The sequence below is a fragment of the Rhinatrema bivittatum genome, chromosome 11 (genome assembly GCF_901001135.1).
Source record: "Rhinatrema bivittatum chromosome 11, aRhiBiv1.1, whole genome shotgun sequence".
NCBI lineage: Eukaryota > Metazoa > Chordata > Amphibia > Gymnophiona > Rhinatrematidae > Rhinatrema > Rhinatrema bivittatum.
In genome coordinates, this window is record NC_042625.1 from 73,119,514 (window position 1) to 73,136,055 (window position 16,542).

At 43.8% G+C, this 16,542-nt stretch overlaps 1 protein-coding gene across 3 annotated transcripts in view; it reads left to right on the forward strand.

Moving 5' to 3' along the window:
- The window catches only part of C11H19orf47 (chromosome 11 C19orf47 homolog), a 45,541-nt gene extending 29,395 nt beyond the window's left edge, over nt 1-16,146 (forward strand). For all 3 annotated transcript variants that reach the window (XM_029571526.1, XM_029571527.1, XM_029571528.1), the window contains exons 6-10: nt 6,490-6,571; nt 8,535-8,669; nt 9,604-9,750; nt 9,840-9,910; nt 15,379-16,146. In XM_029571526.1, coding sequence (XP_029427386.1) covers nt 6,490-6,571; nt 8,535-8,669; nt 9,604-9,750; nt 9,840-9,910; nt 15,379-15,873 — 930 coding nt within the window. In that variant the 3' untranslated portion in view covers nt 15,874-16,146. The remainder of the gene's footprint in view (nt 1-6,489; nt 6,572-8,534; nt 8,670-9,603; nt 9,751-9,839; nt 9,911-15,378) is intronic.
- Nucleotides 16,147-16,542: the final 396 nt, after the last annotated feature.

A 16,542-nucleotide genomic window follows, 5' to 3' on the forward strand; every position in this document is an offset into this window, starting at 1 on the left:
TTGTCAAAATTTGGTAAAAGACAATTTATATTTCCTAAGAAAATTGGAAAATATGGAAAATAATCAGCGGAATAAAAACTTAAGAGTAATTTCCCTAAGAAATTAACTGTTTCACCGAATGAGATGTGGCTAAAGTTTGCTTTGGAAGTTTTAAAAATACCACAAGCCACATTACCTCCTTTATCGAAGATCTATTATCTCCCTTCTAAGAAAAAGATCCCTATAGAAGGTGGAGAAATGCAACAGTTATCATCACTGAATATTTCTGAGATTTTGGAAACATCTACTGAAGAAGTGGCCCAACCATCTACACTTAGAATCCAATAGAAAGGATATTATGATCGTGATTGGGTCCTCAGAATGTATTTCAGAAATCAGCAGCAAATGTTTCTTGGTATGAATGTTCAAATATTCCCAGACTTAGCCAAGGAAATTCAATTGAGGAGGAAGCAGTTCCTTGAATTAAAACATAGAGTACTACAGCTTGGAGCATTATTCTTCCTCAAGTTTCCTTGCAAGTGTGTCATTAAATTTAAAGAATTGACACATACTTACTTTTATTTCAGCCTGACCAGTTATGTAAATTTCTTACTGATAAATTACCTACTGTTCTCACAGGACAAGCAGGATGGTAGTCCTCCCATATGGGTGACATCACAGGATGGAGCCCAATCACGGAAAACTTCTGTCAAAGTTTCCAGAACTTTGACTGGCCCCTACTGGGCATGCCCAGCATGGCACTAACCCTGCAGCCAGCAGGGGTCCCCCTTCAGTCTTCTTTTTTCTGCACAGCAGTAGCCTCGCGGTAAAGGAGCTCTGCAGAGATTCCTGACAGGAATTTTCCTCACAGAATTACTAAAAATTAATTTGCTCCACAGGGGTCTCTCCTCTAACTTTTTTCAGACCGCGGTACTCCGGTAAGTTTTTACCCGTTTTCTATCGATTACCGCCCAGATTGTACCCGCACCATGTCTATCACAGATCCCCATAAAGTCTGTGTAATGTGTCTAGGACATGAGCATGATGTCTTGACCTGCACCAAATGTGCCCTAATGACACCAAAAGGTCGCAAGGCCAGAATGGAGAAGATGGAACTTCTCTTCCGTACTCAAACCCCGACTCCGTCCATTGCATCGACGTCATCAGAGCCGGCACAGTCAACTTCATGCCAGCATCGACCACCGGCTGGTGACTGCCCGGCATCGACACCCTCTACTCCCCCCTCAGGACCGAGGGGATCGCAGGGACAAACATCGCCATCCACACCGTAAATCTCGGACCATCGAGGGAGCGAAATCATTGACCTAGCCATCGTCCGAGCCGCTGTCGAAGAAACCCCGTCCAGAAAAGGCACTGACCGTTTCTGCGACCAGGTCACCGAGGCAACCCTCACCCGACAGGGGATCAGGAGCCGCGACTCTGCCTTTAATGGTGGTCCCTCCGGCTATGCCTCTGCCTCCCTCTTCTGTTCTGAAGCCGGGGCTGCTTGCTCCAGGTCTCAGAGAAGAACTGGACCGGATGGTTCAGGAGGCCATCGACAAGGCAATGCAACGACTTCAGGTTCCTCCGGCACCAACACCAGTACCGATTGCGGAACCGATTATCGACCCGATTCCGGCAGCGCTGGCACTGCTGTTCTCCAGGATGGAAGTGCTCATGGCCGCTTTTCCACCAATGGATCCCAGGTCTCTGATGGTTCCGGTGCCCTCCCCACTTAGTGTCATCGGGAGGAGAAACACCGTTCCGCATCCCTCCATCTGGAGTTCTGCCTCAGCCATCGATGCCGATAAGTCCCTCGCCACCAATCCAACCATCGATGCCGAGACATCCATCGATGCCTTCGATGCCTTCATCGGTGCCTCCGATAATTCCTCAGATTCCTTCGGAGCCTAGACCAGGACCTTCAGGTATTCCACCACCCTGTCCCCCTCTAATTCCTAGAGGGACAGGTGCTTATCCCTACAACACCTGGACAGATTATTCCTCTCCAGACACCGATTTACCTTCACCACCTTCGCCCACTGAAAGTAGGAAGCGTTCTTCTCCAGAGGACCTCTCCTTTATAAATTTTGTGAAGGAAATGTCTGACTTGGTTCCCTTCCAATTACAGACTGAACAGGATGATAGGCACCAGATGATGGAGTTGCTCCAATTCATGGATGCCCCTAAAGTAATCACCTCTATCCCTATCCACCAGGTTCTTCTGGATCTCCTGAAGAAGAACTGGGAACATCCTGGTTCCATTACTCCAGTCCACAGGAAAGCTGACACTACCTATTTGTTGCAGTCAGCTCCAGGCTTTCAGAAATCACAGTTAGATCACCACTCTGTAGTGGTGAAGTCTGCACAAAAGAGAGCAAAAAAGTCGAAGCCTCACTCTTCTGTTCCACCTGGCATCGGTCGCCAAGTCTTCCAAGGGTCCATGCTCATCTCCCGAATTGCCGCCTATCAGCTTTATATGACCCAATATAATAGGATCATTTTAAGCAGATACAAGACTTCTCGGACTCCCTGTCTCAGCAATTTCAAGAACAATTACAAACCCTAGTAAACAAGGGTTTTGAGGCAGGCAAACGTGAGATCAGAACATCTTTGATAGTTCTACTAGAATATCTGCAGCTGCTATTTCGACGAGAAGGTGGGCCTGGCTCAAGTCTTCTGACCTTTGCCCGGAAGTACAAGACAGGTTATCTGACCTGCCTTGTGTCGGAGATAATCTGTTTGGCGAACAGATTCAACGGACGGTGGTGGAACTAAAGGACCATCATGAGACCCTAAGACAGCTCTCTCTGATGCCTTCTGACTTCCCTTCAGGAAGGACTCTAAGAAGTCCTTCTTCCGTCCGAAGAAGTCCTACCTGCCACCAACCAGATCCCGTGCCATGAGACCTTATCAAAAACCGCAGTCTCATCAAACACATAAACAAAAGCCACAAGCAGCTCCTCAACCAGGGCCTGCTTCAGATTTTTGACTTCCACCTAGAGAGCAGCAGCCAGATTCCACTGCCTCACATACCAGTGGGAGGTCAGTTGTGCCACTTCCACAACATATGACACTCAATCACCTCAGACCAATGGGTATTGGCAATAATTGCTCAGGGTTACCATCTGAACTTTCTCTCCGTGCCTCCAGACTCCCCACCTCTACCGATGTGGAGAACATCCGATCACTCCATTGTTCTGGATCAAGAGGTCTCCCTCCTTCTCCAGTCCAAAGCAATAGAACCCGTACCATACTCTCAGCACGGCCTAGGGTTTTATTCCCGGTACTTTCTAATCCCCAAAAAATCAGGAGGCGTTCGTCCTATTCTGGACCTACAGGCCCTCAACAAGTACCTCCAGCGTGAAAAGTTCAAGATGGTCACCTTGGGCTCGCTTCTACCTCTTCTACAAAGAGGAGACTGGCTCTGCTCTCTGGAGCTCCAGGACGCATACACTCATATTGCGATAACTCCATCTCATCGCAAATACCTGAGGTTTCTAGTAGGCCCCAAGCACTATCAATATCGAGTGCTTCCATTCGGCCTAGTGTCTGCACCATGAGTCTTTACAAAATGCCTCGTAGTCGTCGCAGCCTTCCTCAGAACCCAAGGTGTTCATGTCTACCCCTACCTGGACGATTGGTTAATCAGGGCTCCCACTCAGCAAGCTGCTCTGTCGTCCCTCAATCTAACCTTACACACTCTAATTTCATTAGGATTTCTCGTCAACTACGACAAATCCTACTTAGTCCCATCTCAAACCTTGTCGTTCATTGGGGCAGACTTGGACACCTTGCATGCAAAGGCTTTCCTGCCTCGACAACGAGCACTAACTCTTGTGTCTCTTGCTCACCAGCTGCAGTCTCAACACTCTGCGACTGCATGCCAATTTCTCGTCGTCCTGGGACACATGGCATCCTCAGTCCATGTCACACCAATGGCCCGCTTGGCCATTAGACTCATACACTGGACTCTAAGGTCACAATGGACTCAATCCATTCAGCCCCTGTTGACCGTTGTTCACGTCACCGACTCTCTCCGTCTGTCTCTCACCTGGTGGAAAAATCAGATCAATCTCCTCCAGGGCTTGCCACTCCAGACCCTCAAATTACTCTCACCACTGACGCTTCCAACCTCGGCTGGGGAGCCCATGTGGCCAATCTGCAGACACAAGGATTTTGGTCTCCAGAGGAAGCTAAAAACCAAATAAATTTCCTGGAGCTTTGAGCAATCAGATATGCTCTCAGGGCTTTTCAGGTTTGCCTCTCAAATCAAGTCATCCTGATTCAGACGGACAACCAGGTGGCCATGTGGTACATCAACAAGCAGGGAGGCACAGGCTCCTTCCTTCTGTGTCAGGAAGCTGTGCAGATTTGGGCGGAAGCTCTCTCCCATTCGATGTACCTCAGGGCCACCCTACTTGCTGGGAGTGGACAATGTGCTGGCAGACAAGCTGAGTCGCGTCTCTCAACCCCTCGGTAGCGAACTCCATCTTCCAACAATGGGGATATCCTCGAATAGACCACTTTGCTTCCCCACAAAACCGCAAAGTGGAGAACTACTGCTCTCTCATTCGCAGCAAACACTCTTCAACCCAGAGACGCATTCTCCCTCTCATGGGCAACCGGTCTGCTGTATGCATTCCCTCCACTTCCTCTTCTCTCGAAGACTCTCGTAAAGTTACGTCAGGACAAGGGAACCATGATCCTGATAGCACCTCACTGGCCACGCCAAGTGAGGTTTCCAATACTTCAGGATCTCTCCATCCGCAGGCACATTCCCTTGGGAAAGGACCCGCTTCTGATCACTCAAAACGACAGGTGCCTACGCCATCCCAATCTTCAAGCCTTATCCCTGACGGCATGGATGTTGAAAGGTTAATCCATCAGCCACTTAACCTCTGAACCAGTTTTCCGTATCTTGATTGCTTCACGGAAGCCTTCCACGAGAAAATCTTACTCTTACAAATGGAAAAGGTTCACGTCATGGTGCTCTTCTCAGTCCCTTGACCCCTTTTCCTGTCCAAACCCGAAGTTTCTGGACTATCTCTGGCATCTATCAGTCAGGCCTTAAGACTTCTTCCATCAGAATGCATGTCAGTGCGGTAGCCACCATCCATAAAGGTGATGGGGATGTCCCTATATCAGTACAACCCCTTGTAACACGTTTTTTGAAGGGCTTGCTCCATATCAAGCATCCACTACGTCCTCCGGCCCCTTCTTGGGACCGTAATCTGGTTTTGGGTCGGCTCATGAAACCACCATTTCAGCCTCTTCACTCTTGTGAACTTCGATATCTCACATGGAAAGTGATTTTCCTTTTGGCTATCACTTCAGCTCACAGAGTTAGTGAATTGCAGGCCCTAGTTACCTGTCCGCCTTACACTAAACATTTGCAGGACCGGGCGGGACTCCGCACTCACCCTAAATTCTTACTTAAGGTAGTTTCGGATTTTCATCTCAATCAATCCATTATACTACCTATCTTTTTTCCCAGGCCCCATGCCAATCCAGGAGAACAGGCTCTGCATACCCTTGACTGTAAATGGGCTCTAGCATTCTACCTAGACCGAACAGCTGCCCACAGGAAAAGCACTCAATTGTTTGTCTCTTTCCATCCTAACAAGTTAGGGAAGCCTGTGGGTAAGCAGACTCTCTCCTCCTGGTTGGCGGACTGCATATCGTTTTACTATCAGCAAGCGGGCATTCCATTTCAAGACCGTGTTAAAGCACACTCTGTGAGGGCCATGGCGACTTCAGTAGCACACCTGCGATCGGTGCCGTTTCCTGACATTTGCAGGGCTGCCACCTGGAGTTCTCTCCACACCTTTGCAGCCCACTATTGCTTGGACAAAGCCGGAAGACCAGATTCCATCTTTGGCCAGTCTGTCCTTCGTAATCTATTTACAACGTGACATACCTACACCCTTCCGCCTGCCCGGTAGGGTTCAGGATGCCCTCTACCAAATTCCACCCCAGTTGTTGTGCCTATTGCACGCCTTTGGGTACATTTGGTGCATGTTAGGACATCTTCAGCTCAGTACTCACCCATATGTGAGGACTACCATCCTGCTTGTCCTGTGAGAAAGCAAATGTTGCTTACCTGTAACAGGTGTTCTCACAGGACAGCAGGATGTTAGTCCTCACGAAACCTGCCCGCCGCCCCGCGGTGTTGGGTTCGTAACATTTTATTATTTTATTTTTGGCACTGCCTGTAGCTTTTAAATAAGATTGAAGGGGGACCCCTGCTGGCTGCAGGGTTAGTGCCATGCTGGGCATGCCCAGTATGGGCCAGTCAAAGTTCTGGAACTTTGATAGAAGTTTTCCGTGATTGGGTTCCATCCTGTGATGTCACCCATATGTGAGGACTAACATCCTGCTGTCCTGTGAGAACACCTGTTACAGGTAAGCAACATTTGCTTTCTCTGCCTTGTACTTGCATATGGAAGTGTTTTTTACTCATTTGCAGTGTGAAGCTGCCGCTAAACTTCTGTTCTTGTCTATTTTCAGGATATGTGCAAAGCCATCACAGAATCTGTTTCTTCTGTCCAGTCAACCCTTCAGTCTGAACTTCGCAGGAATGCTAATAGTCGTAAGATACACTTTAAGATTTTCTCCTGCTATGTAGGACTTTCCACTTACTTGGAACCTACCTCCACTGGGGCTTCTGTTTTGTCACAGGATTTGCATCACTCTTCCTCAGTTTTGGTTTTTGGGGGGCCCAGTAATTTCCTCCTGCTGCTTTGGGCTTCCAGCTGAATCACAACCTGTTTGGGTTTTGTGGGGTTTTTTTTGCCTTAGCCCAGTCATTGTAGTGACAATACTCAGATGGAGCCAAGCACTAAGACTCATCTTTTCTGGACCCCTGCAATCATAGGCCACTAGATTGCACAATGGTGATTTGATTGGGACTGACTTCACTTCCCCCCAACATGGGAGCTATGAATACTACCTTAGTGGTATCTCCTGGCCAGCCCAGGGAAAGGTAGACCTGAGTCAATTTTTAAGAAAAATAATTTTCCAGTCCGTGCACAATTAAGTTGTGGACTTTGCAGTTGGAGGATATAGTTACAATGAATAATGTAGATGGGTTTAAAAAGTTTGGACAAGTTTCTAAAGGACAGGTCCATTAGTAATTATTAGCCAGGTACACATGAGTATTGCTCATCAATTAGGATCTACTGGGTGCTTCCAAATGAACTGGATTGGGCACTGTCCAAAATGAAATATTGGGTTTGTGGCCTATTAGTCTGACTTTAGCGTGGCACTTCCTATGTTTTAAAGAATCAAACTCAGGTCTTCTGTATGGCAGTGCCAGCCCTAGACAGTACTTTTTTTTTTTTTTTTTAATAGATGAATTTCCAAAGGAGGCGGGAAGAGGAACTGTGGTACCCAGTTTTAATTAAGAGTATGGTACAAGGAAATAAGGCTACTACAATATTTACCCATGAACTGTTAATAAGCAATTTATATCTTCATAATACAAGATTTTTAAAGGACCACATACATGTACAGTGCAAGTCCCTCATATAATGAATGTGTATTACAATTCAAAATTCCCAAAGATGATCCTTATGTAGCACTCCTTAAACCATATAATAAATGCTTATTAGTGGATCACACAAATGATAAATACTTGACCACAGATTATGTGGACAAGGGTTCCTTGTTTCCACTTTAATGATCTTCCTCAGGGGGAGTTATTCTAAAAGCAAATTCCACCTATAACAAACCACAAACTTCTCCTTCATATTATGTGTGCAAAGAAATAAGGATAATATGCCCAAAGCCACACAGTGTTGTCTCCTCAGAGTCTTAAGCCCTGGCTAGCCTAGAGGATCTGACTGGGAATTGAGCCTAGCCTGCCACTGGACAATAAGGCCAGCTTCCCCCCCCCCCCCCCCCCACCCCCAAGTAAATCCTTGCCTTTTTTCCTGCTATTCCCCTTTCCAAATATATTGCAGCCATTGCAGTAACAGTCCTTGGCCAGGAACCTTAGCAGCTCCATTCAGGAGGCCCCCTGTGTGCATCCTGAGTCTGGTTGCTTGGTTGTTACTATTGTACAAAGGCTGTGACACCATTCTAGTGAACACTATCTACCTAGTATTTCCAGCACTGATCAGCCCATGGAGCCAGAAGCCAGGCCTGGGAATAAAATGCAGATGATCTCCATGGCAGTGCACAGCTGCTGAACCAGGAAATATTTTGCAGAGGATTGTAGCATGAAACTGAGCCATTAGGCTAGTTCAGGACATCTCTGCTTGAGATTAGAATGTTATTCTTTCTGAAAACTGGAGTTCTACTAAATGAGTATTTGCCTGAATGATTATTTCAGTTGAAGGCTTGGAGAGAAGATGGGAAAACCAGTAGGTGTTGATTTTATTAGATGTTAGAAACCCAAAAATAAAAATGCAAATCTTGTTTGGGGGTTTTTTTTGTTTACTTGAAAATCTGAACAGCCTAAAACTGCTTTAATCACTTACCAATCTCAAGTCTTTTTTTTTTTTTGTTGAGCAATGATATTAATCAGAAATATATTGCTCCTTTCTGTCTAGCCGCCACTAGAATGATTGCAAACAGTTTAAGCCGTGACTCGCCACCGTCCACACCCGTCCGAAGACCTGACACCAGTACGTCCAAAATATCAGTCACAGTCTCCAACAAAATGGCTGTGAAGAATGCACAAGCAGGTACAGAGTAGAAACTACTTGCTTGGCTTCTAAAGCAATTATATCTCTGATGCACAACACATGAAAACTACATTTAATGTATTACAAAACACCCAGCCTTTCCTTGGGAATGGGATGCGTATAGTCTCTTGCCACAGTTGGCAGTCTAACCTCAGAATGTGAGACAAAACATACTTTTTGAAGTTTCAGTATGCAATTCCTTATTGCTGAGAGAGAAGGCAAAGTCTAACAGAAAACGTTATATAAAAATGTTTAGTTCTGGGTCCCTCTTCAGGATGTTTTCAGTCCCTCCTAATGCACATTTTGTGGCTCACATCATTAAAATGTTGTTCTTTAAGCCAGAGTTTAACTTTTCTGGGTTCACTTATGTGGTCTCCGTCAGCTGTTAGATTGACTTTGAGCTTTCTTGGTACATTGGGTATATTCACAGACATGTGAATACTTTAGGTGTGGTCAGTAGCGCCTGACGCTTTGTGCTGTTCTAGCTGGTGTAGACGGGGTTCCTGTGGGCAGACAGGGTCCTAAAAAGCGCAAATCCTGGGATTTTCCTGTGAGTAAATCAGGACTAGATTCTTGGTTATGTGGTCTTAGGGGAGGCAGATATTGTAAGGCTTGTTGTATATGTTCTCGGGGAAGGTTACATTTGTATGGGTTCTTGTTGTAGGTTCTGAGTAATATTGTGGGGCAGTTTTGTGTTTACTATTTATGCAATTTCTGTTAAGAGTACTTATCTTTCACTCATCATTCTCAAAATAAATAAATAAATACAGGCCCAGTATTTCTATTTCCGTGGTGAATTGCAATGAGCAGTGTCTCGCATGTGAGCGTGGTCTGTCAGGTGTGTCACGATGGGGGGGGGCGGAAGGTTGGGGATGTCTGATTTAGACCACTCTCTGGGCTCTTTCCTCCTAAACTGCTCTTCCTGATCCCGCAGCATTGGACGAAGTCTCTGATGAAAGCTCTGCAGTTCCTGTGAAGCGCCGCAGAGTAACAGCAGAAATGGAGGGCAAGTACATTATCAACATGCCAAAGGGAACCACCCCCAGGACCAAGAAAATTCTGGAGCAGCAGGCCGCAAAAGGTATCTGACAAAGGCTTATCTGCAGCTGCTGCAGGGAGTTGATTTGGTTTAGTTATCTATCATTTTATGCTTCATTATGGCTCTTCTAGGTATACAGCGGACATCTGTGTTTGACCGGCTTGGGGCTGAAACTAAGGTAGACACTACTACAGGAAACAAGGTGAGCTGTTGTGATTTTTTTGTTCTGTTTGCCAGCTCCTCTCACTTTCCACATTCTGCCTAGCAATCACAGCCTTAAGAATTTTTTTTTTCCTAATTGGGCATAGAAATCACTTTGATCTGTGTCCTTGTTTTATCAACCAAATAATGCTTTATTAGGTTTTCTGATTATTCTTCACAAAGCAGAATTTTCAGGTGCCTAAAAATTAGCACATGGGCACCTGGAGTGGGCCCAGACCCCAGGGGGAACATCTGGCTATCCCTAGCCAGCACAAGAGAGGGAGGGAGGAAAGAGGCTAGGGAAGAGAAAATGAAGGAAAAAGCCAAAACAAAATTTACTAGGATAAATAAACAAGACTTCCAAGTAAAAAGAGAGATCCAAAAATGACAAAAAAAACAAAGTGCAAAAAAAGATAAGATTAAAAATAAAAACATTTTGAAAAAGTCAACAGGAAATAGCTAAAAGGCAATAAAAGTTGAAAAAAGACAAAAATGAACAAAGAGCAAAATCTTTGCCCTGGCTCCTAAAGTAAGTTTTTAACTGGTATTTGTTTTTGGGCCTAGCAGTTTCTTTCTGCTTCCAGCTCTTTTGGAACCAGGAAAAGAAAAACCAACACCATGAGCCTTTATTGGCATCTACCTGGGGATATTTTCCTCTTAATTCCCCTCTCAATTTGCCCAATCATTACAGCAACTGTCCTTGGCCAGGGGGTCATGTGCCAGGGCTCCCTTCCAACATCCTTTAATCATGGGCCTTAAATCCAGCCACAAAGTGTCAAATGTTAAAGTCTCCCAGGGCTTGGAACGCAGGCTGCCTTCATAGCATCTCCATGTTGGTCAACCTAGGGAGCAGAAGACTTGACCCAAGAATCAAGTATTCTGTCCATTGGCATGGCATTGCAAAGCTTTATTACAGAGCCATCAGACCCAAGTTAAAAAAAATTTTTTTTTCTTTGCCCCATGTAAACATTTTCTTGGATGTAGATTTGTACATTAGCATATCTCTGCTAAAAACCCACCCTGTTGGTGCTCTGGAATATTTATTTTTAGTTGCTTTTATCCAAGGCCCAGTTTTTCTTGGACCTATTTTAATGATCGAGCAAAGCGAGTGGTTTAATTCGAAAACTTAAGGCTTATGAACCTTGTAAAGCTTCTTTTAAATATGATTCTGTCTGTGAGGGAGACAGAAAAGTTGCTTCCCTCTTGCAGATGTTTTCCCTGAACAAAACAAAACTGCCACACAAGATGGCTGATGTCAACCAATGGTAACGAGTTGGGTGGTGGTTCTCTCAAAGCTCAGAAAGTTCAACTATGCTTTCTGAGCACGTGCGGGTCTTCCTGTACTAGTGTCACTGTGCAGAAGTTTCCTCTGTCTTTTTCCAAGCTATGTGAACTTCCTAGGGAGGAATTGTATAGCTGTTTGCTTTTCTGTCCACAGTTAACGACTGTTACAGGTAAGCACCTTCGCTTTCTCTGTGGACAAGCACAAAAAAACTGCCATACAGGATGGGATTCCCCAGCTGAGGGCTGCTCTGACATAGGTTACAAAGCAACCATTCAAAAGTTAAACTATCTTGCATGTTGCAGGAAGCTTGATTATTTAAAAATACTTTTTAGCACTGCTTGTCCAAATACACTATCTTTATACAAGTTCTTATTGAGACAGTAACGTTTTGTAAAAGTATCTATAATTGACCACCCTGGATTGTTGCCAAATTGTGATGATATGGCTGTTGCTCTGACCTGATTCACTTTTACAGTGTGGTATATTTCCAAACCGATGGTTGTATAACAATGAGAGAGATGTAGAATAAAAGGGCTCTTCTGCAGTCTAGTATATGCAATACCTGCTCCTCAGTTGTATGTGGGTTAGGAAACATTGTTGGTATTTCTTGAATCAGGTGGAATTGATACTACTTTAAGAAACAATTTTGGATGTCTGAGGAGTACTTTGTTTTTGAATATCTGTTGTATAGGTTACTAAGGCCTATAACTCACTCTTCGTGCTAATGTGACTGCTATTAGAAATAGTTTTCCATGCCAGGAACTTCGGCTCTGAAGTAGCCATTGATTTGTTTGGTGATTTCATAAGCTGGGTCAGGATAGTATTTTAAGTCCCATTGAGGTGCTGGTTTCTTAGAGGTTTAAGGTTAAATAGTCCTTTTATGAACCTAGCTACTAGTGGTTGTTGCAAAATTGGTTTTCCGTCAACAATGCTGTGATAAGCCACTATTGTGCTCAAATGTACTCTGGAATTTGTTTTTAATCAGAAGTTCATAAGATGAAGCAAGTATTGGAGTATTTTAGAAGCTGGACATACGGAAGCTTGTTCTCTTTGTGTACATCAATTAGCAAATCTCCTCCATTTGAAATTATAGGATTTCCTTTGAAACGTTTTCTAGATGCAAGCAAAATTTCATTTACTTTTTGTGACAATTGAAATTTTCATTATGTTGCTTTCAATAACCATGCTGTTAATGCTAGAAATTGGAATGTAGGACCATTCTGTCATCCTAGTTTCCCGGTTTGGAATTGTTGGTAACCTTACAGGTGTATCTGCTACTAGTCTGCTTTACCACAGAAACCAATTTTGTCGTGGCCAGTTGGGGGGATATCAGGATCATTTTTCCCTTGTCCTGTCTCATCTTTAGAATGCTTTTCACTATTGGTGGGGAAAGTGAATACCATGACTTGGTTCCATGGAATTAGAAAGGCATCCTTCAGTACTGCAACTTGTCATGGCCTTTTTTAACAGTATCTTGATAGTTTGATTGAATGGAGATGCGAATGTCTATTCCTGCTATGCCCCATCTCCCGAAAAGGGCTTTCAGTATACAGTATGATCGAGAGACCACTCGTGCAGTTGTAGTTGACAACTTACTCTGTCTGCTGTTATGATAATCTTCCCTGGAAGATATATTGCTGGAATCAGTATTTTCCATTTGACTGCTTAGTTCCACATCACTATAGACTCCTTGTAGAGCTAGTAAGAACCTGCTCCTTCCTGTTCATTTATATAGAACATAACCACTTGGTTTGTATCTGTAGCGTTCTATTTTTCAACCAGGCTTGAATACGTTTAGAGAATTGAACATCACTCTTTTAGAAGATTAATGTGAAGCATGGATTCGTCTTGCAACCATTTCTCTTCAGTACATTTATTGTTGAGATGTGCTTCCCACCTGTTATGGGATGCATCAATTAATATAGTTTGTATAGATGCTGGGTAAAAATTCTAACCACTTAGCAAGTTTCTCTTCATTGTCCATGTGAGTGAATCCTTTCCTTCTTTGTTTATATGGACTTTGTAACTTAGTGCAGTGTTCCCATGCATTTTCATTGTGGCTTTCTTGAAAACCTGTCTGGATAGGTATGCCTCCAGGACAGGGTTGGGAAATGCTGACTTAGTTGGTTCCACTTGCTCTTTAGATACCATTGTGCTTGCATAATTTTCAGTTATGCTAATGGAGTTACATATACTGTTGAAGCCATGTGTCCTTGTAATCTCATGAATGGCTTGGCTGCCATCCATTTCCTCAGTTTCACCTGTGCTAAGCTGTTTCTTCATTCTCTTCATTGGAAGATATGCTTTTGATTTAATCATTCAGCTGTGTGCCTATGAATTCCAGATGCTCCCTTGGCCTGTATGGGTTGGTTTTTTTTAATGTAATTAATCTAGGAATCAGAGGTAGTGCATTGTTCCTAAGGTAGGATGGGCTCCATATTAGCCACTTGTTTAAGTACAGAAATACTAGTATGCTCTGTTTTCTCAAATGAGCTGCTACAACTGCTAGGCATTTGGTGAATACGCTGAGGACTGCAGCAAGTCCAAAAGGTAGTACTCTGTATTGGTAATGTTTGCCTTCTAGGGCAAATCTTACATATTTCTAGTGAGACCTGTTGATTGGAATGCACCATAGGAGTCTTTTGGATCCAAGGACGTTAGCCAGTCCCTTTGTTGTAGGAGTGGTAATATCGTACCTATTGAATTAATCTTGAACTTAAAAATGTTCAAATCTCTGTGATTTAGTATTGGGTGAAGATCACCCCTGGTTTGGTTTTTTCTTTTTTTTTGGAATTAGGAAGTATTTTGAATAGAATCCCCAAATCACAGGAAAATGGAACAGGTTGAACTGCTTCTGATTGGAGAAGTGATTGCAACTCTTTCTGTAATATGGAGAGTTGTTCTTGTGAGTGTCGCTGGTAAGTGGTGGCTTTGGCAGTGGCAGGCTCTGGAAATTTAGAAAGCATCTTGTTTCTTACTTCAAAACTCATTTGTTTTTCAAGACTGGCTGGAGTTGAACAAAAAATGTTTTGAAAATAATAAAGGATACTTTCTAAACTTCAAAACATCGCCGCTGGCAAACTATAGCCTTCCCCCTACTTCCACTTCCAGAAATGGGTTTTGTTGGCAGGTCGGATTGGAGTCGAGAGGAAAGAATGGATCTCTATGGAGGCTGTTCGCTCTGTCTTTCTGATTTTGTCTTGTTTGTGGTTGCTGACCTTGTTACTGTGGCTGGTGTTGCTGCGATTGGGCATTGCCTATAAGAGTAGTAGAGAATGATATCTTCTCCTTTGGGAATAGAAATATGGCTGCTCATAAGGGTCTTGCTTGAACCTTCTCATGTTGGATTCTTGATGAGAAGCGAGACTGAAGAGCTGTATTTTGATTCTTTCATCGCTTCTATTGTTTCCTTCACATTACACCATGTGCAGCAGAGAACTTATCTGAGGATATCTGCCAGTTTTTGTGGAAATCATCCCTGAGACCTGTTGCCCTTAGCCATGCTGCTATGGCTGTTGCAGATAGCCTTGTAGCTATGTCAGTTATAAATTAACCATGTCACAGGTTTCGCATAATCCTTTGTGTCTGCCATAATTTTGTTGAAAGAATGTTATGGCAACTTTTTAGCATGCTCCTGTTGATGACTCAGCTTCTCTGGCCAGGAAATGTTTTAAAATTGATTTTCAGTTTGAGTTCATATCTGCGCGTGAGTTCTTAGTAAATTTAGCACCTTTGGGGACCCATGTCTGCAGGGGTCAGAGCTCGAAGAGTCATGATCTGGTCCTAAGTGTTTCAGACAAAGGGAATATAAATCTAGTATGGACATTTTGTGTCCACACTGCCATTTTTTGAAAGGACTTTCTCCTTTTCTATAGATTTTCTCAGAAATAGCGGTGATGCTGAAAGAGACTATTTCAGACCATTTGCAGTAGCAAATGAAAATAGATTGAGGAGACATGCAAGGGGGGCACTAACACAAGACAACCCATGCATGCTCAGAAAGCAAAGTTAAACTTTTTGGGCTTTGAGAGAAAAATCCAATTTGGTGCCATAGGATGACTTGCTGTTTGTTGTGCTTGTCCATGGAGAATATATGCTAATCAGGAATGCTGTTGTTTTACCAGTATACCAGTACATTGCACTTTTTTAATGTGTTTTTGGTTGTTTTTTTTAATGCGTAATAGCCCACAGGTGTATTTAGCCGTCTGGGAGATGCTATGGAGGAGGAAGATAAAGCCTTGGAGAGTGATGATGATAGTTCAGTGCTGCAGTATGCTGGAGTACTAAAAAGGATCACCAAGCCCCCTGGTAAGGAAACTGCCAAATCAGGAATAACCATCAAGGCAAAAGCCACCAGTACAAAACCCAGGCTGGCTGTGTCCACCATTAAACTGCTTGGCAGCAAGACTGCTGCGGCAGGTCTTACGAAAAGTACGAAGGCTGCCTCAGGAGCGAAGGTCAGCATTACCCAGAGACTGGGAAAATCCCCACTGCCTCTAGTGGCACAGGACAGCAAAGTCACCAGCAGCAGGAGCAAGGCAGAACCTGCCTTCCGCATCACCATCAAAAGGACTGTAGGCAGCACAAAAGTGAGCAGCACCAGCGAGAGCCATAGTGCTCAGATGGACAATACTGGGCCAGTGAGTGTCTTCAAAAGGCTGGGCACAAAGAAGAAATGAATATGATGTGGGAGGGGCCGTGAGTTGTTTTTTTTCTGTTAAATTGTAAAATTGCTGATGTTCAAGCCACTTTGCCAATATATGTTCTTGTCACTTTTTTGGCTGAAATCAGGCTTGAATTTTAATTTTGAGAATTCAGGGTAGATTGTTCTACTTTTTTTCTCTGAATGTTGGTGTTTTTTTGTGGCCGGCTGTTAGAGCCTTGCCTAGTTCTATTCAACCTGGAAAAGTTCAGAGGAAGCCCAATTAAATCTGGGTACATTTTATTAGAAATATTTTACCAAAACTGTCTCCTGTTCTTGTGTGGTAATTCTTTTCCCATGTTTGGTTTTGTTAGAGATTTTGTTTGTAACATGCACTCTTACCTACTCCATTTTCTTCCTGTTTGATCTTTTGCAATGTCACACAATCCTTTTTCTGACAGCATTCACGGTGGTGATCCCAGTCGCATAAGGAATGTGTGGCATCACTGAAGGAGTTATGAAGTGGCAAAAGGCAGAGAATATTGGAGAAATTCAGTTCTTACACATCAGCAACACCAGAGGAAAAACAGAAGGAACCTGTGCTAGGGTATCATAGGCCTTTGCCATTTAAAAAAAAAAAAAAAAAAGTAGCTGGTATATTACTTGTGGGTTGGTTTTTTTTTTTTTTTTTTTGCATGGGTTAGAG